A 19,449-nucleotide genomic window follows, 5' to 3' on the forward strand; every position below is an offset into this window, starting at 1 on the left:
AAGGGGTGCTCAATTGCCATGCAGCGATGGTTTAAGCTGCATGAAGGCAAAATGGAGCTTAATACATCAAAGTAATCCTAGCAAGAACATAAATAGTCAAGCCAGAGTTTAAAAACCAAGCCATGAAAACAGTCACAGAAGCAAAACAGACAATATCATCAGAGCTCACTTTCATAGCAAAAAAAAAAGCAGCTAGAGCTGAAACTGAACTCATAATACAGAGAGACAAGCTGCAAAAGTGACGTTGAAAAGAAAATAGAGAAAAATACTGTGAGAAGCTTGAGTTTAAATGTGTGTCCTTGTTGCTGTTAACCCGGTCGCCATGATGGACGGGGCCAGCCAGGACCCAGGTAACAGCAACGAGGGTAGCAACACCACGATGATGCTGTTTAAGCATGTCGTATTCTCTGCCACCATTGTGTCTGTCTGGTCTGCCTATACAGGTGTCTGCTTCCAGCTTCCAGAGAGGAAAGCAACAGGAGAGAGACAGCTAGCTCACTGAGCTTCATCTAGACTGCATCACCATTCTCCACCCTTCCAGTCTTTTCTCACAATTTCCATCATGGATGGTGACAATGATAATGGAGGAAACTCCCTCCAGTCAATATTTTCACCAATGCTTTCAAATTTGTGATCGGAAGTGCTCACTTCAGGAGAAGGGTAGAGAATTGTGACCCATCCCTACAGTACAACCCCAGAGACCTCACACACTGCCACGTACCAAAGAGAGAGAGAGATAGACTCCTCCTCCCTGATGACCTCGCCCTAACACACACAGTCCTCTAGCTGTACTCCTCATTGGTGTGTGTGTGTTTTGTGGATATCTATGAGGCCACCGGTCACCTCTAATCATCCTTATTGATTATCAATATCTACTCATGGTAACCACTCATCTAATAAGATGACTCAGGTAATGGAACTTCTAATGGTTTTCCTGCTCTATTACGGTACATTACATTGATCATGCCAGTGTAATCATGGCTGTGTTTTCTCCAGGCATCTTTATGTGTCTGGGTTTAAAGTGACCTTGATCAGCTGGGATGTTAAAAAAAAAAAGGGCATTCAATGTCATGTCCCTGCACAAGATAAAACTGGGGCCATCTTCTTGTGGAAATAAATACAGTGAAATCTTCCTTTTTTTCCTGAAGCGTAATGGTCTGTATATTACATCTCCTCAGGGACATTAGAGTCTTTGTTTAATAAATCTCTCTCTCCGGGGTGTGGCAATTTGTTCTCTCCTGACACTGTTTCAGTTCTGGGCTAGTCAGCTGGAAGCAGACACAGTAAATCTCATCCCTGCCACAGGAGAAATGGACTTTTCTATTCCAAGGCTTACCATTGGCATCCTGCTGGGTCTGAGAGGGTACTGCCATATAGGGGTCCCTGTTATCTGAGGGCATGGGGGTGTCCGCCTGCTCCACCATGCCGCCCCGACCCAGTGGTCCTCCTGCAGGGGGATGGGCCGTGGTGGGGAATGGGAGGGTGGGATGGTCTGCCGGGCACAACACATGTTAAACTCTCCTCACACTCTCTCACACACACATGTGCATACGCACACACACCCACACACACTCGAGGAGCAGATGGGCTGTGCGAAGCTACAAGACAGTGTGCCTGCCTAGTGAGGCGACCCTGGACAACTGATTACTGGACTCTGTATCTCCAGGGAGCTGTGGCCTTGCAGGAAGGGAGAGATAGAGAGTCTCTGAGGAGAGGAGAACCTTTCCTTTCCTCACTCACATGTCATACTGCCGCTGGCAAGAACTGAACCACCTCTCACACAATCACCTCAGGGAAGCATACCTTTGATATGAAGAGCAAGAAAAAGCCCTATCCCTCCCTAACCATCCTCCCTTCTCTTCACGTCCCAGGCTCTCCTCTACCCGTTACGTTTCAATGTCAATCTATCAGCTATATTTAGTAGAGCGCTTTGTAAAAAGCCCAACTTCAAGACCAAATTAATTACGAGGGGTAAGATATTAATGTCCTCTAACCTAAATTACCCTTCAGATTACACTCCTTAATGAAACCCTGCACTGCTGGCCTATCGCTGGCCACAGTTTAAACAGGACTAAAATTAGACCCTACCATACTCCGTTATTTTTCTATGTTGTATCAACATCAATATTCGTTCCACCTCCGCCTTAAGTTCCAGTCTGTATATTTCGGTGGCGCCTCTGACAATAAAACCATATAAATCACATTATCACATTACCATCCCCACGTCGCTCCTGTTTAGAGCAATAATTTGAGGCTACTCCCAGGCGGTGAGCGGCCATACTGTAATCAACAGCTCGTATGTTAATCAGGCCAGCTCACAGTAAACCATTTTAACACGCTTTCTCACGAGTGGTGGTTGCGGATAGAGAGGCTGGTGGGGGAGGGGGAGCAGTGGTAGGGGGCCGGGATTGTTGCTGTTGGTCTTCCATGCACAACAGCCCCGCAGCCTCCGCGTGGCAATCATTAAAATGATTTATTTAACAATACACCGTGGGCTAAGAGATTAGTGTGACAGGACTATTTTATAATTCATTTTTCACGGCCAGGAGAAGTGCAATTCAGGCAGATGACACACATACGGAGTCGGAGGATCAGCTCCTTGGAAAAGAAAATCCTAAACTGCCGAATTGTGCAGATACCTTTTTTATAAATTAATTAGAGGCAGTGGCTTGTCTGGGGGGGCATTTGTAGTTACATTTAAATATTATATCAACAGTCTGTGTCGGAACCTGAAATGCTTGGGTTTGACTGCCTCAAAAACACAGTCAGACCTTGGGGTGAATAAACACACTACTGTTGAGCTGCATTGAAATAGAATTTGTATTTGACCCGAAATCTGACAGGAAGAAATGGGGGAAATGGGGGAGAAACACATGGGGTCGAAAAGAAGGAGTGTGGAGGGGTATTTCTGGAATGACTTTCAAAAAAAATGCTATTCTTGTCATTCCTTATGGGAGTGTGAATCTTGTACAGCTCAAGTGTGATGTGTGAGGTGCAATGGAAGACTGTGACATACTGCAGGCTAACCAAGACTGTTTATCATTTTTCTTCATAAGCCTGGGGGGTAAATGGTTTCAATCAACCAGCACCAAGAATCAAGCATAAACACACTCGATCGTGTAAGTGTGGAATTTAATTGTGCAGTCTGTCTGCGTGTGTATTCATGCTGTAGCCTAAACTAGTGGTATTGTGCAGCACGGCTGTGGGTTTGTATGAAAAATGTTGCCGCTTCTTATGTTAGCCTTTGTCAACAACCCTCCATCTTTTCCATGTGCCCTGATGAGTCTAGTCGACCACAGTGAACCTCGGAGGCCTTTTCTATTAACAACAAGATCCATCCAATTAGGGAAAAAAAGGTCAGGACAAATCAATACTATTGCATTGCAGTCTAGGGATCTTTCACAGTAGAGCAGGCCAGGGCAGGAGGAGGGTGGAGGGGAGAGAAGGTCTGGACTCTGAACACTATGGAGTGGATTTACGGAGGGTGCTAGAAGCTAAAGTACTACACGTTAAAACAGACTGGGGGAAAACAAAAGTAAACTGACCATGGCGAGCCCTTTCATGACCATGAGGACTGGACTGAACATCTACAGAAAGAAAAGGAATGAATTCAATTAAAGCTCAGTTCGTTTAGTCACCTGTGAAATAGTGGGCAGGGCTTAATTTCGGGGTGAGAGCAAAGAATTGATAGAAGTGAAGAGCTGAAAATAAATAAGGTTGAGGGTAGGTATCATCTTGTTAATTTAGTGTGGTTACTTACCGTTGAGGGCCACAAACGTATCTAAAAAGTCAAAGGAAAGATGTGTCAATGTTTTCAAAGAGCAAAAGCTAAACCTGCAAGATGAATGATACATTGGCATGATCATTCAATAGCTTTTCATTTGTCTCTTTAAAGTAATTGAAGATCGTAACTGAAGATAGGCATTATTATCCATTGTGATCTATAGTGCTTCTCTGGTTAAAGGATTGTGAAGTGCTTGTTTTCTTGTAATTAATTGCTATTAACCAGAAACTAACACAGAGCTATGTGCTCTACTCTAGTCTATACAAACAATTGTTGTGTAAGCCTCTTCAGTGATGTATTTTTATTTTATTTAACCTTTATTTAACTAGGCATGGAGCTGTGTGTGTGTGTGTGTGTGTGTGTGTGTGTGTGTGTGTGTGTGTGTGTGTGTGTGTGTGTGTGTGTGTGTGTGTGTGTGTGTGTGTGTGTGTGTGTGTGTGTGTGTGCGTGTGTGTATTTTATGCTGTTTGTGGTGGGGTGAAAGACCTGTCCCTATCCTGTAGGACAGAGGCACATTGAGCCCAGATCAACAGAGGGAAGAGGCCTGCTTACTTTGGCAGTCTCCCAGTCCATCTGTGTTGCCATGCTCCACGTCCTGCTCGAAGGCCGATCTGCATAATTAACAGAGACATCATGGTGAAATACTGAGCACAGGCCTGGACAGATCTAGACTCACACAGGCACAATCAGCCAGGAGGACAACCCTACTGTATACCATCACTATCGATAAAGGTCTACGGTCCAATCATCAAATCACACACATCGGGACCAGCGGCCAGGCCAATGAGGAGGAAGGAAGGTGGACACTAGGGCAGCGGAAGCTCTAGTGAAAGAGATGCCATTTTCTCCCAGCCATGCTCAGCTCAGAGCCGACTTTCCTGAAGGACCACCAACCATGCAGTGAAACAGAGCAGCCAACTGTCAGAGAGATTACAGTCACGGATGACAGCCCACACTCCGTAAATCACTGCTCACAATCAGAACGTGGATCATGCTCTACACAGGCCAGTCTACAAGGCTTCAAACCAGAAGAAGGATCTTAATCAAATAATTTTGAAATGCACAACAAAATCCATCTCTTGGTATCTCCTAATCTGCTAATCTGATTTGCCTATCATAGACACATAGGCACGAACCAGACGCACAGTTGTATGAACAAAACCTTAAAACCTTTCCACACACATTCTGCATAGTTTTTAATCTGATCTCGATTTATCTAGCATGAGGGAGATGCAAGTGGGAACCTGTTATTATACTATAGTACAGGTGTTAGCATGGGGAGGAATAGTCAACAGCAGAACCACATCATATGCAAGCTGGTCAGGGGGAATATGCGAGGGACCAATCTGTTTTCAGCCATTAAAAGAGGCATCTTGACATGAAAGAGCTGGAAAATCATCCCCCAAGTCCAGATGGTTGTGGAGAGAGAGAGAGAGAGAGAGAGAGAGAGAGAGAGAGAGAGAGAGAGAGAGAGAGAGAGAGAGAGAGAGAGTAAGCACGTGACAGGGGGGTGAGAGGGGTAGGGGGGGGGGTAAAAGAGAGGGTGATAAGAGGGGGGGGGGGAGAGAGAGAGAGAGAGAGAGAGAGAGGGGGAAAGAGAGGGGGTAAGAGAGAGAGAGGGAGAGAGAGAGAGAGAGAGAGAGGGGGAAAGAGAGAGAGTAAGCGCGTGACAGGGGGTGTGAGAAGGGGGGTAAGAGAGAGGGGGTAAAAGAGAGGGTGATAAGAGAGGGGGGTAAGAGAGAGAGAGAGAGAGAGAGAGAGAGAGAGAGAGAGAGAGAGGGGGGAAAGAGAGGGGGTAAGAGAGAGAGAGAGGGAGAGAGAGAGAGAGAGAGAGGGGGAAAGAGAGAGAGTAAGCGCGTGACAGGGGGGTGTGAGAAGGGGGGTAAGAGAGAGGGGGGGTAAAAGAGAGGGTGATAAGAGAGGGGGGGTAAGAGAGAGAGAGAGAGAGAGAGAGAGAGAGAGAGAGAGAGAGAGAGAGAGAGAGAAACTCTCTCCAGGGCCTGTTTGTATTAAGGCCTTTTGTTAAACACTGGGACGTGTCCGTCCAAAACTCGCCACAAAACCAACAGATAATAGCTCTCGAATCCCCACTCACTCACTTCGAAATATTGTACAGTAAAAAGTGAGGTCATCTAACCTCCTAATGCCTCTGTCTACTCAATTTCCAAAGTGGAAACTCAATCAGAACAGTCGAGAGGCCCGGGCTTTAGAAATTATAATAGGATATCGTAATGTAGCATGCGAGACCAATCATTTGGCTGGGATTAAATTCATTTAACATCAAAAGCTGTTCCTTTATTATGACTTCATCTGTAAAATTGGTTTCCACCCACAGAAACCTCACATGCTGTTTGTTCAAAATGCATCTCATTCTGTGTCATAAACATAGCTACAAATTATGGTGACCATCAACCCCCTCCTCGCAAACCCATGATCCAGTCCCAGTCCCAGCCTCAGTGCCAGAGCAAATATCCCTTTCCTTCCATCAGCCTTTCCAATGGCCATTTCAGCTAGAAGAAAATATAGAGCACCACAACATTTTTTGACTAATCATAGAAATTGCAACTGTATAGATAGAGTGAAGTCATTGAGGTCACCAGTCAACAAATGGCACAGACCGTATTATGGCTACTGTATATGATAGTGGAATGAGCAGGAACATACTTTGGGTCGAGCACCACCTGTCTGCATGCTCCTTCGGACACCCAGCCGCAGTAGGGATCCCTGGAGGCAATACATGATCTGGAGGAAACACACCACAGACACACACAGCTGTCATCACAGTGTGTATCTTAACAGCCTTTCTTTTACTTTCCTGATGACTGATTAGTTATGACATTACAAATGCATTACAAAAGCCCTGACTCTAAGAGGATGGATGCAGGGTTTTATTTCTGAACCTACTTCTTGCATTTGCCATGCCTCTCACAGCGAGAGAGCGGCACCTTGACCACACAGGAGGTGAAGGCCACAAACAGAGAGTGGCCCTGGTTGTCGATCTGCATGCTGACAATACGTTTGTCGTCCACACCATCGATGCTGCACCTGGATGAGGAGTTAGAGTTAGCGACAAGGCAGAGAGAGAGACAGACAGACAGATGAATGGCATGAGTTGTCAACACAAACAGAGCTCTTAAAACAGCTCCAGTCTTTGTTGATAGGAGCTCAAAGCCCCACCCAAGCCTCTTTGTCTGCGGGGTATAAGAGAGCCCCATACTAATCCCCCTGTGCAGAGCATCCATCTACCCCAGAGGAGGGATTTACCTCCAGCCCTGCATTAGAGCCCTCAATTAGAGCTTATAGTCCATCTACACTATGTAATGAGCGGTGGGCAAACCCAGATCCTGATCCAACCCAGCAAGTCAGCGCTATCCACTCAGACCATGCTACGAGGACAGGGGGAGAGGGAAAGAGGGGGCTCGTACTTTATTCCAGACCCACCCATGTCACGTGACGCTATGATGTTGGATAACAAACGCCCGTTGCCTTGAAAGCCCTGCCTCTCATCCCCGCTCACTAACTCTACCCCATCATCAGGCCTGTCAAGTAAATATTTGCATTGGCAAGGCCCAGGCATATTTTTCCCTCATTTACTTCCATTCCAAATATTTCAAAAGCCCCTTCATAATATATTAAGGAGAGATCTCAGTCTGGCTTTAAAGACTAACACAGTCCCTCTCTGTTTTCTTTAATCATCCTGCATTTGTAAGAGTAAAGCCTTGCGGTCTGAGCCCCCGTTACTGAAGCTCCAGGGCCGGCTCTTTAATTTAAGGAGCTGTGGTCAGTGCAGTGTAACCTGATGAAACGCTTTAAATGATAGAGTAGCCATGTGGTGGGCTGGGGTAGTGCTGCTGGTTTAGTTAGCATGGCTGGCTAATGGAATACACACTTCTCCGGGTTATACACGTTGAGCTCCTCCAGAAAGAGACTGTCATTCAGCAAACCGCTGTTCATCTTGGCCAGGAATTTCAGAATGATCCCCTTCTCCGAGCCCAGGAAAACGACAGTGTGATTCCGATAGGGTCCCGCAGCGTTGTCCACGGAGATCCGGGTGAGCCGGTATCTGGAAGGGATATGAAGTACCGTGAATAACACATTTATGGATTTCCTGATTTAATTTTTGGGGCTGAACTCCACTGAGTGTTATCTAGAAAAATATCCAATTACATTTTGACCATGGAGCTCCTTGTGTTATCACAAGGATGTATAATTTGCAGATCCATATGCAAATACATTTTCATAGCTATTCATTCAGTGAGATGGAAATGATTAAAGACATTATTCAGTAATTTAAGGACTCCACATCCTCTCCATCTGGCTGTTTAAAGACATCTCTTCTTTAGAAAGGGTCACAAGATATAAAACAGATGCCTGAACACTGGAAGATAGAAAATAATGCCTGAACGCTGGAATGAGAGCCCAAGATGATTTTACATTTACCGGAGTAAATGCGCACATCACAATCAAATTAATGAGAAGAGGCCTTCTCTCCCACTCAGACTGTTTGGTTTGAAATGACATTGAATGTCTGAGTTCACTATGCCCATGCTTTTGTACCATAAACAATAACATCAAGTATTATATGGTTCTGTCCTATTAAGAATAACAACAACCTCAAGAACTATGCCCATGATTTTGTCCCATAATGGGAAATCTTAAGAGGGACAATCTACAGATTGTGACTGGCTAGGTGCTGGAACCTACTGTACATCAGGGAACGGAATAGGTTTTCATAGTTGATAGGATTTGATAGTCCACTCCAATTTGTAACAAAAACTTGAATTCATAGATGTCCCTTGGGGAATAGATGAGATAAAGTCCTATTACAGAGTCAGTGTGCAGTTGACTTCCTGTGTCAGAGTCATACTACACACAGAGGCTGTGACATAGATACCAAAACCGCCTCTCCACCATATGCCCTCATAAAAGTGACTGCTTTAGACTTGTATAATGCTTTTAACTGCTGACATTGCATGTAACATAACACTTTGCTATGTGCCCTGCCGTTTAAATCACAAATGTTACGGCGATGTATTTATGTAAAGATTCCATCGGTTATTACAAATAGTAATGCATAATGCACGCATGATGTTGATGAACTCCATCCACAACCCACAACCCAGACCAAGCTAGCTAGCGTACCATCCTAGCTCGTGATGCTATACTCACCGCACCATGGTCTTGAGAAACCAGGGCCTGTTAGCGATAGAGGGCACAGCTTCATCCATGAGAGGGTGCTGCTTGATGAAGTTCAGAGTGTCGTCAGGGAACTCGTTGGACACCTTGTACTTCTCTAAGGACGGCGTGCCAGCACAGCACCCGGGCCTGAAGTGGATGAAAGCAGCAGGGAATCAAACAGGTGAGAGTCCGAGAGCAGCCATTTGATCTCTTTATAAGGGCAGAGGAGCAGAGGAGAGGGGCCCTGTAAAAGTGAAGCTGCCTTTGATAGGAGATCCGCTCAAAGACATCTCACCTCTCGACAGCCATAAAAAAAGGGTTTTACTGTACTACGCGACACCCAGGCCAAAGATTCCACCAGGTTATCCACACTGAATTCAATCTCTTTTCCATGGTAGACGCTGCAGAATGCAATAAGGTCTACAGTACATAAAGAGAGCACCAGAGGCAGATCAGTCGGGGAGACGATGACACATGGCATGTCTGCTGCTACAGAGGAGACAGTTGAAAAAAAAAGGGCAACATTGTGAAAACTCCCTTCTGTTTGTCTGCTGATAACGTTGACAGAAATGAAATTGAATAAACGAGATGTGGATTTCCGATCTCATTAACACCTGACCTTGTTTTACACAAACACATCATTTTATGCTAATCACCAGGGGTGGTATCCTGTTGCTCTCCACATCATCAGCCATATGGGGATATACACCACTTACGATCCCCCTCCACAGATCTCGGTTTTTAGAGGAAAAGAGCTGCTCTTTGCTGGGTAATTAGGAACGCAGAGATGGAGATTTATCAAGCTGGTGCATTTGTAGAAGTAGGCAGCCATCTGGAATATGATCTCATGCTTTGTTTGCTGATATCGAGCGTCTTTCATGCTGCGGGTGTGGCTTTGTCTGTGTGTGGGAGATGGGGGGGGGCATACCTTGGTTTTGGAACTTTATCCTCAGGAACAGGTGTCCAGGTGGAATCAGGGGACTTCTGCTCTTTGAAACGTCCCATGAACGCATTGGCCACCTCAGCCATGTCATAGGCGCAGACGGCCGACCCAGGAATGCTGTATAAACATTCCACCCCCCAAACAAAAACAAAAAATCCTCAGTCTGATTGTTAGGGCCACTCTGTGCAAACTGTGCATAGCATAGCTCTGAATCACTATTTCCCAGTCATTTCTTATGGGCATTTCAGCTGCCTTGGCATTAAGAGACAGCATGTACAAGGACAGGATTGTGACGGTTACAGAGCTGTTATTCTGTTAACCTCGTGGCCAAGGCTGTACATCTTAGTAATCAGCCAGCATTGGCTATGTACAGAGCGAGAGGCAAGCCATGCTGCCAAGGAACTTGGTTAAATGAATGGCTAATAAATCCTGAATGCTACCTCTCGTCAAAATCTGTTCCCTCTCATTTCGCTCGCTAACTGCGATTCATGCCCGGATCAAATTCGCTTATAGAAATTCCAAGCCGCTTCATTGACTTTTAATGCCCATTAAACCATGCTCAATTGCATTGTCACAAGCAATTGTCTTATTGCCTAAAAACCACCATAAAATGGGAATTACAATATGTAGCAGCTCTACTGCTCATTTGTAATTTCAATTTAGATAAAAACCCACACCCAATATGAATAACGCAGGAATGACATTACGCACCTGACCAAAGGGCACACAACTATTGTGACAGTGAATTACGCGCTAGGGTGGCCTGGGAAATTGATTTCCGTCTGTGTGTCTGCCGGCCCTCGTACCTGTTGTAAGGTGTGGAGAAGGTTGCCATGACAATGTCGCGTCCGTTGATGTGGATGACGTCGGTGACGGCCTGCAGAATGTTGAAGTAGAAGTGGGAGTCCCCTGGGATGGAGCAGTTGAGACGGGTCTTGAGGAAGGACGTCCACTGTTTCTCCAGAACTCTCTGGGAGCCGCCCCGGTCGTTCTTACACACCCTGGCCACACGGGGGAACACCACCTGCACAACGCACACACACTCAGTGGATATTTCAGACACACCCAGTTTCAAGTTTTAAGTTTTAGTTGTCTTATGCACGGGATACACGTGGCATACACCGTCCAACAAAATGCTTACTTGCAGTTTCCTGTCAACAATGCGACAACATCAAGAAATAATAAAAGGTTAGAAAATGAACATAAAGTAAATGGCTCAGTAGAATAGAATAAACATTTTAGCATAAGCATAATACAGGAAGGGACAATTTATAGTCCAACATTTACACATGTTTTGGGGAAGGGGGGATTGGGGGCAAGTTTTAAATTGTGCAGTGAGTGCATGTGTGCTATGGAATGGAGAATCAGAGCAGGTGGTCAGTCCAGTTCAAGTGTTCAGAAGTCTGATGGCTTGTAGATAGAAACTGTCTCTGAGCCTGTTGGTATCAGACCTCATGGTAAGGGATGGCAAGGGAGTGAACAGCTCGTGGCTGGGGTGTGTGGGGTCCTTGATGATCCTGTTGGCCTTCCTCAGGCACCGTTTGGATAGGTGGGAGCACGGTTCCAGTAAGGGCCTTGTGGTCACGTAACAGGCCGTGATGCAACTGGTCAGGACGCTGTTGATGGTGCAGCAGTAGTATTTAGAGAGGACCCGGGGTGGCATGCTCAATTTCTTCAGCCGCCTTAGGAAGTAGAGACGCTGTTGCTCCCTCTTGACCAGAGTGGTCCATGACATGTCCTCGGTGATGTGGACACCGAGGACCTTAAAACTGCTGGCTCACTCCACTGCAGTCCTGTTGATGTGGATCGGGACATGCTCCTTCCTCTGGTTCCTGAAGTCAATAATCAACTCCTATGTTTTGCTGACATTTACACCACATACCTGTTGTCTGTCTGTTCTCCTTATTCCCCAACCAGCTCACTCACAGAAGGTACAGCTTATTACTATTCGGTCTCCATAACTAGGCAAATCTCATAGACCAGAGCCATTGTCTTGTAAATATGAATCATGCATAGATATACAATAGCACACATTATTAATGACTGTGGAACTTCTTACATTTCAGATTGTCAAAAGAAACTCCAGTTAATCAATCAAAAAGTACCATACCTCTACCACAAATTATCAACCAAACCACTTTGCGCTCAACTCCACATGCTTCGTTATATTGATATCCCTTTCAAAATAACCAGAGAATTTCACTCAGTATTCATGTGCAGTACAATATGTCAGTCGAAATTGGGTGAATACACCCCCCCCCGCCGCCATTTAATGTAAAATACATAATGTTTATATAATTATATAATTTCCTTGTAGGTACCCAATTAAACCTTCTCCATGCAAACTGAAATGAAAGTAATAATCCAAACATCTTTCATATCCCTCTGGTTTAAAACCTTGAATGAAGAATAAAGTAATTCCTCTCTTTTTAATTTCCTCTCTTTTTTCCTGTCTGTCTCATTTCGGAGAAAAACTTCGAAACGCTTTGAGGAAACAGCACAAGTGAGCAACAGGTCAAACAGTAGCACGGACATGCAAGTCAGAGAATATATTTAGACTTCAAAATGACTTTCCAGACGGTTTTGTTTTTCAACTATTTTTAGGCCTACATCCTGCAAATGTTTTTCTGTATCGAAAAAGGTTGACCATTTTGGTCTTGCTGAACGCCCTTCCAGATACTTGATACACTCACTTCCTGTTTACTTCCCAAAGCGCTTCCTTTCTCTCCTGTTCAGCAGGAAGTAGCCCCGATCCGAGCATATGAAAAGGGACAGACAACCCCAATCAGCTTACCTTTCCCATTGTGTTGTACTCCATGGCAATTTCTCGATAGAAGAAGTAGATGAAGTCACCGTAGTTAACTGCCTGTACAAAATACGGCTCTGAAAAAAAAGAAGGCATATCATCACAAAACAGATCAGACACCCCATTTTACACCCAATACCTAAAGTATCAATCACAGTGTGCAGTGAGGCACAGCCCAGGTACAGCACAGGGAGTAGCTCAATCCATCATCTCTATTAGGGGGCTATTTACATGTTGGGGGGAATGAGGGTTCTCCCCATTCAGTTTTGACAACCGGGTCATGTTCTTTTCGTTCCCAAGGGGCAGCCAATTTCTTGAGAACATAACTGCTATGGGACTGGTTTGTGAGAGTGACAGCATCAAATAAAGTGTGTTGCAATAGCAAATCATCCCTCAAATCACCCCCCTTTCACTCTAACTCTGATTTGTTTTCCAACCCGTCATTCATTGTCCATGTTATCACCTCTTTCAACCCTCAGGTCTATATATCCGATGGCTCTCCTCACCTTTGAGACACTTGGAGTCATGTTTGACAGTCCGCAAAGTTGGGCTATCGCCAAGGCTACGATAAATGACAGCATCAATCGCTAGGAAATCTGTTACTGTTGCGGAGTAGAGCTTTCCATCTGGAGGGAGAAGAGAGAGGGAGAGGGATAAGAAGTCAACCGCCATACCAGTCATGGGCCAAACACACAAACAAACACTCAAAGATGCTGATGTTGATCACTGGATGCACAAACATGTAGAGAAACCAAGACGAGAGAAATGGATACACACAGAAACCTCAGGCTCATTGACAGAAAACAAACAAACACACACACATGCTCCTCGATGCGAACAGTATCCGCAGCGAGGATGAACTCAGCTCCTCAGGTTCAAATGGATGGCTGCATTGGAAACTTTAACTACATAATTGAACAACATGGTCTCAGAGCAGTGGTGGAAAAAGTACCAAATTGCCATACTAAGTAAAAGTATATAGATACCTTAATAGAAAGTTACTCAAGTAAAAGTAAAAGTCACCGAGTAAAATATTACTTGAGTAAAAGTCAAAGTATTGGGTTCTAAATATACTTAAGTATCAAAAGTAAATGTAATTGCTAAAATATAAAGTATCAAACATAAAGGTATAAATAATTTCAAATTCCTTCTATTATGCAAAGCAGGGGGCATAATTTTCTTGTTTTAAAAATGTATGGATAGTCAGGGGCACACTCCAACACTCAGACATGATTTACAAAAGATGCATTTGTGTTTAGAAGGCATATTAAGATGGCACCGGAGAAGAAGGGTGACGTTTTACGTGTCCCCAACCAATTGTTTTTTGTTTGTTTCTTTGCATTGTTAATACTTATTTTTGTACTTATTTTGTACATAATGTTGCCGCTACCGTCTCTTATGACCGAAAATAACTTCTGGACTTCAGGACTGCGATTACTCACCACAAACTGGCAGAAACCTTTTTTTCCCTTGACGAGTCTGACGAGCCCGATGAGAATGATATACTGCTCTCCCGGGAACAGGCCCAGATCCCCGTGATTTGCGTGAAGCCTTCTGAGAATTTGTAGGCGATTGAATAAACCCCCACTTCCTTCCATTCTGCTAGTAAACGTGCAATCTTTGGAAAATAAAATAGATGACCTACGCGGAAGATTAAACTACCAACGGGACATTCAAAACTGTAAACACTATCAACATACTGGTTATATGCTGTACCAGCAGGATATAACAGGGGCGTCTGGTTAAGATAAGGGGCGACGAACTATGTATTTTTGTAAATAACAGCTGGTGCATGATATCTAAGGAAGTCTTGAGCTATTGCTCACCTGAGGTATTTTTCATAGCTGTTTTACATACCACCACAGACTAAGGCTGGCACTAAGACCGCATTGAATGAGTTGTATTCCGCCATAAGCAAACAAGAACACGCTCACCCAAAGGTGGTGCTCCTAGTAGCATGGGACTTTAATGCAGGGACACTTAAATCTGTTTTACCAAATTTCTATCAGCATGTTAAATGTGCAACCAGAGGGGAAAAAAAACTCTGGACCACCTTTACTCCACACACAGAGATACATACACAGCTCTCCATCGCACTCCATTTGGCAAATCTGAACATAATTCTATCCTTCTGATTCCTGCTTACAAGCAAACATTAAAGCAGAAAGCACCAGTGACAATAGAAAAGTGGTCAGATGAAGCAGATGCTAAGCTACAGGACTGTTTTGCAAGAACAGACTGGAATATGTTCCAGGATTCCTCCAATGGCATTGAGGAGTACACCACATCTGTCATTGGCTTCATCAATAAGTGTATCGATGATGTTGTCCCCATGATGTACATACCCCAACCAGAAGCCATGGATTAAAGGCAACATCTCACTGAGCTAACGGCTACAGCTGCCGTTTTCAAGGAGCGGGACTCTAACACGGACGCTTATAAGAAATCCCGCTATGCTCTCCTACGAACCATCAAACAGGCAAAGCATCAATACAGGACTAAGATCGAATCATGCTACAACGGGTCTAATGCTCGTCGGATGGGGCAGGGTTTGCAAACCATTACAGGCTACATAGGGAAGCACAGCCGAGAGCTGCCAGATGAGCTAAACTACTTCTATGCTCGCGTCGAGGCAAATAACACTGAAACATGCATGAGAGCACCAGCTGTTCCGGAAAACTGTGTGAACACGCTCTGCGCAGCCAATGTAAGTAAGATCTTTAAACATGTCAACATTCACAAGGCCGCAGACTGATTACCAAGGTGTGTACTGCGAGCATGCGCTGACCAACTGGAAAGTGTCTTCACTGACATTTTCAACCTCTCCCTATCTGAGTCCGTAATACCAACATGTTTAAGCAGACCACCATAGTCCCTGTGCCCAAGAACACTAAGGTAACCAGCCTAAATGACTACCAACCCATAGCACTCACGTCTGTAGCCATGAAGTTCCTTGAAAGGCTAGTCATAGCTCACATCAATACCATTATATCAGAAACATGTATCACGAGCCACTTTAACAATGCCACTTAATATAATGTTTACATACCCTACATTACTCATCTCATATGTATATACTGTACTCGATACCATCTACTGCATCTTGCCTATGCCGTTCTGTACCATCACTCATTCATATATCTTTATGTACATATTCTTCATCCCTTTACACTTGTGTGTATAAGGTAGATGTTGTGAAATTGTTAGATACATGTTGGTTATTACTGCATTGTCGGAACATTTTGTCACAAGCATTTTGCTACACTCGCATTAATATCTGCTAACCATGTGTATGCAATTTGATTTGATTTGATTTGGAACCCTAAACCCACTCCAATTTGCATGTCCCACCAACAGATCCACAGATGATGCAATCTCAATTGCACTCCACACTGCCCTTTCCCACCTGGACAAAAGGAACACCTATGTGAAAATGCTATTCAATGACTACATCTCAGCGTTCAATACCATAGTGCCGTCAAAGCTCATCAATGAGCTACAGACCCTGAGACTAAACACCTCCCTCTGCAACTGGATCCTGGACTTCCTGTCGGGCCGCCCTCAGGTGGGAAGGGTAGGTAACAACACATCCGGCACGCTGATCCTCAACGCAGGGGCCCCTCAGGGCTTCGTGCTCAGTCCCCTCCTGTGCTCCCTGTTCACTCATCACTGCACGGCCAGGCACAACTCCTGTGGACTACAGGAAACAGAGGACCGAGCACGCCCCCATTCTCATCGATGGGGCTGTAGTGGAGCAGGACGAGAGCTTCAAGTTCCTTGGTGTCCACATCCCCAACAAACTAACATGGTCCAAGCACACCAAGACAGTCGTGAAGAGGGCACGACAAAACCTATTCCCCCTCAGGAGACTGAAAAGATTTGGCATGGGTCCTCAGATCCTCAAAAGGTTCTACAGCTGCACCAACGAGAGCATGGATTACATGCTGGTTGCATCACTGCCTGTTATGGCAGCTGCTCGGCCTCCGACCGCAAGACACTACAGAGGGTAGTGCGAACGGCCCAGTACATCACTGGGGCCAAGCTTCCTGCCATCCATGACCTCTATACCAGTCAGTGTCAGAGGAAAAATAATGGGCATTAATATGGATTTGATCCGCCGTTGCTACTATAACAACCTCCACTCTTCTGAGAATGGTTTCCACTAGATGTTGGATCATTGCTGCGGGCACCTGGATCCATTCAGCCACAAGGGCATTTGTGAGGTCGGGCACGGATCTTGGGTGATTAGGCCTGGCTCACAGTTGGCATTCCAATTTGTCCCAAAGGTGTTCAATGGGGGTAAGGTCAGGGCTCTGTGTAGGCCAGTCAAGTTCTTCCACACCGATCTCGACAAACCATTTCTGTATGGACCTCACTTTGTGCACGGGGGCATTGTCATGTTGAAACAGGAAAGGGCCTTCCCCAAACTGTTGCCCCAAAGTAGGAAGCACACAATTGTCTAGAATGTCACTGTATGCTGTAGTGTTAAGATTCCCTTCACTGGAACTAAGTGGCCTAGCCCGAACCATGAAAACCAGCCCCAGACCATTATTCCTCCTCAACCAAAATTCACAGTTGGCAATATGCATTGAGGAAGGTAGCATTATCCTGGCATCCGCCAAACCCAGTTTCGTCCGTCGGACTAACAGATGGTGAAGCGAGATTCATCACTTCAGAGAGCACGTTTCCACTGCTCCAGAGTCCAATGGCGGCAAGCTTTACACCACTCCAGACGACGCTTGTCATTGCGCATGGTGATCTTAGGCTTGTGTGTGGAAACCCATTTCATGAAGCTCCCAATGAAAAGTTATTGTGCTGGCGTTGCTTCCAGAGGCAGTTTGGAACTCTGTAATGAGTGTTGCAACCGAGGACAGGCGATACATTCTGTGACTTTGTGTGGCTTACCACTTCGCGGCTCCTTGATGTTTCCACCTCACAATAGCAGCACTTACAGTTGACCGAGGCAGCTCTAGCAGGGCATACATTTGACGAACTGACTTGTTGGAAAGGTGGCAGCATATGACGGTGCCATCACTCTTCCGTGAGGCCATTCTTCTGCCAATGTTTGTCTATGGAGATTGCATGGCTGAGTGCTCGATTTTATACACCTGCCGGCAACGAGTGTGGCTGAAATAGCCAAATCCACTAATTTCAAGGGGTTTCCACATAATTTTGTATACTCATGTCCCTTTTTCAGGACCCTGTTTTTCAAACAATATTCGTAAAAATTGAAATAACTTTACAGAGCTTCATTGCATAGTGTTTAAACATGGTTTCCCATGCTTGTTCAATGAATCATAAACTAATAATGAACATGCACCTGTGGAACGGTCGTTAAGACATTAACAGCTTACAGACGGTAGACAATTAAGGTCACAGTTATGAAAACTTAGGACACTAAAGAGGCCTTTCTACTGACTCTGAAAAACACAAAAGAAAGATTCCCAGGATCCCTGTTCATCTGCGTGAACGTGCCTTAGGCATGATGCAAGGAGGCATGAGGACTGCAGAAATGGCCAGGGCAAAAAATTGCAATGTCCATACTGTGAGACGCCTAAGACAGCACTACAGGGAGACAGGATGGACAGCTGATCATCCTCACAGTGGCAGACCACGTGTAACAACACCTGCACAGGATTGGTACATCCAAACATCACACCTGCGGGATAGGTACAGGATGGCAACAACAACTGCCCGAGTTACACCAGCAATGCACAGTCCCTCCATCAGTGCTCAGACTGTCCGCAATAGGCTGAGAGAGGCTGGACTGAGGGCTTGTAGGCCTGTTGTAAGGCAGGTTCTCACTAGACATCACCGGCAACAACGTCACTTATAGACACAAACCCACTGTCGTCGCTGGACCAGACAGTACTGGCAAAAAGTGCTCTTCACTGACGAGTCGCAGTTTTGTCTCACCAGGGGTGATGGTCGGATTCGCGTTTATCGTCGAATGTCATTGCAGGCAATCTCGACTCTGTGTTACAGGGAAGACATCCTCCCTCATGTGGTACCCTTCCTGCAGGCCCATCCTGACTTGACCCTCCAGCATGACAATGCCACCAGCCATACTGCTTGTTCTGTGAGTGATTTCCTGCAATGCAGGAATGTCAGTGTTCTGACATGGCCAGCGAAGAGCCCGGATCTCAATCCCATTGAGAACGTCTGGGACCTGTTGGATCGGAGGGTGAGGGCTAAGGACAATACCAAGAGTGGGGTAACAACTCACAGCAAGAACTGGCAAATCTGGTGTAGTCCATGAGGAGGAGATGCACTGCAGTACTTAATGCAGCTGGTGGCTACACCAGATACCCCCCTCCCCCTTTGTTCAGGGACACATGATTTCATTTCTGTTAGTCACATGTCTGTGGAACTTGTTCAGTTTATGTCTCAACTGTTGAATCTTGTTATGTTCCTACAAATATTTACACGTTATGTTAAGTTTGCTGAAAATAAACGCAGTTAACAGTGAGAGGACTTTCTTTTTTTGCTGAGTTTATATACAATGTTTCATACGACTTGTAATTCAAACATATCAAAATGAGTGATGGACATCCACAAATTAATACATACCATACAAAACATAACATATCATACTAAGTGGAGGGTCTTGGATTTACATACAGAATAATATGAAATGCCCTGAGACCAGGTTGAATTGAACAAAAACCTCATAAATTGGTTCACAGTGAATATCAATGGGAATGAATCACTAACAGCTCCTCTGTTGGAGGAGTTGAA

The 19,449-nt window shown here is 45.1% G+C and overlaps 1 protein-coding gene across 4 annotated transcripts in view; it reads right to left on the reverse strand.

The window, feature by feature from the left end:
* Positions 1 to 19,449, reverse strand: part of LOC135514422 (semaphorin-6A-like) — a 95,225-nt gene that overhangs the window by 15,107 nt on the left and 60,669 nt on the right. For 2 of the 4 annotated variants that reach the window (XM_064937906.1, XM_064937905.1), the window contains exons 8-19: positions 13,218 to 13,337; positions 12,700 to 12,788; positions 10,712 to 10,929; positions 9,891 to 10,022; positions 8,954 to 9,109; positions 7,674 to 7,847; positions 6,689 to 6,829; positions 6,449 to 6,526; positions 4,337 to 4,395; positions 3,761 to 3,781; positions 3,546 to 3,587; positions 1,337 to 1,492 (exon numbers count right to left, since the gene is read on the reverse strand). In XM_064937906.1, coding sequence (XP_064793978.1) covers positions 1,337 to 1,492; positions 3,546 to 3,587; positions 3,761 to 3,781; positions 4,337 to 4,395; positions 6,449 to 6,526; positions 6,689 to 6,829; positions 7,674 to 7,847; positions 8,954 to 9,109; positions 9,891 to 10,022; positions 10,712 to 10,929; positions 12,700 to 12,788; positions 13,218 to 13,337 — 1,386 coding nt within the window. The remainder of the gene's footprint in view (positions 1 to 1,336; positions 1,493 to 3,545; positions 3,588 to 3,760; positions 3,782 to 4,336; positions 4,396 to 6,448; positions 6,527 to 6,688; positions 6,830 to 7,673; positions 7,848 to 8,953; positions 9,110 to 9,890; positions 10,023 to 10,711; positions 10,930 to 12,699; positions 12,789 to 13,217; positions 13,338 to 19,449) is intronic. The other 2 variants (XM_064937907.1, XM_064937908.1) reach the window with 2 other exon arrangements.

The sequence above is a fragment of the Oncorhynchus masou genome, chromosome 25, assembly GCF_036934945.1.
Source record: "Oncorhynchus masou masou isolate Uvic2021 chromosome 25, UVic_Omas_1.1, whole genome shotgun sequence".
NCBI lineage: Eukaryota > Metazoa > Chordata > Actinopteri > Salmoniformes > Salmonidae > Oncorhynchus > Oncorhynchus masou.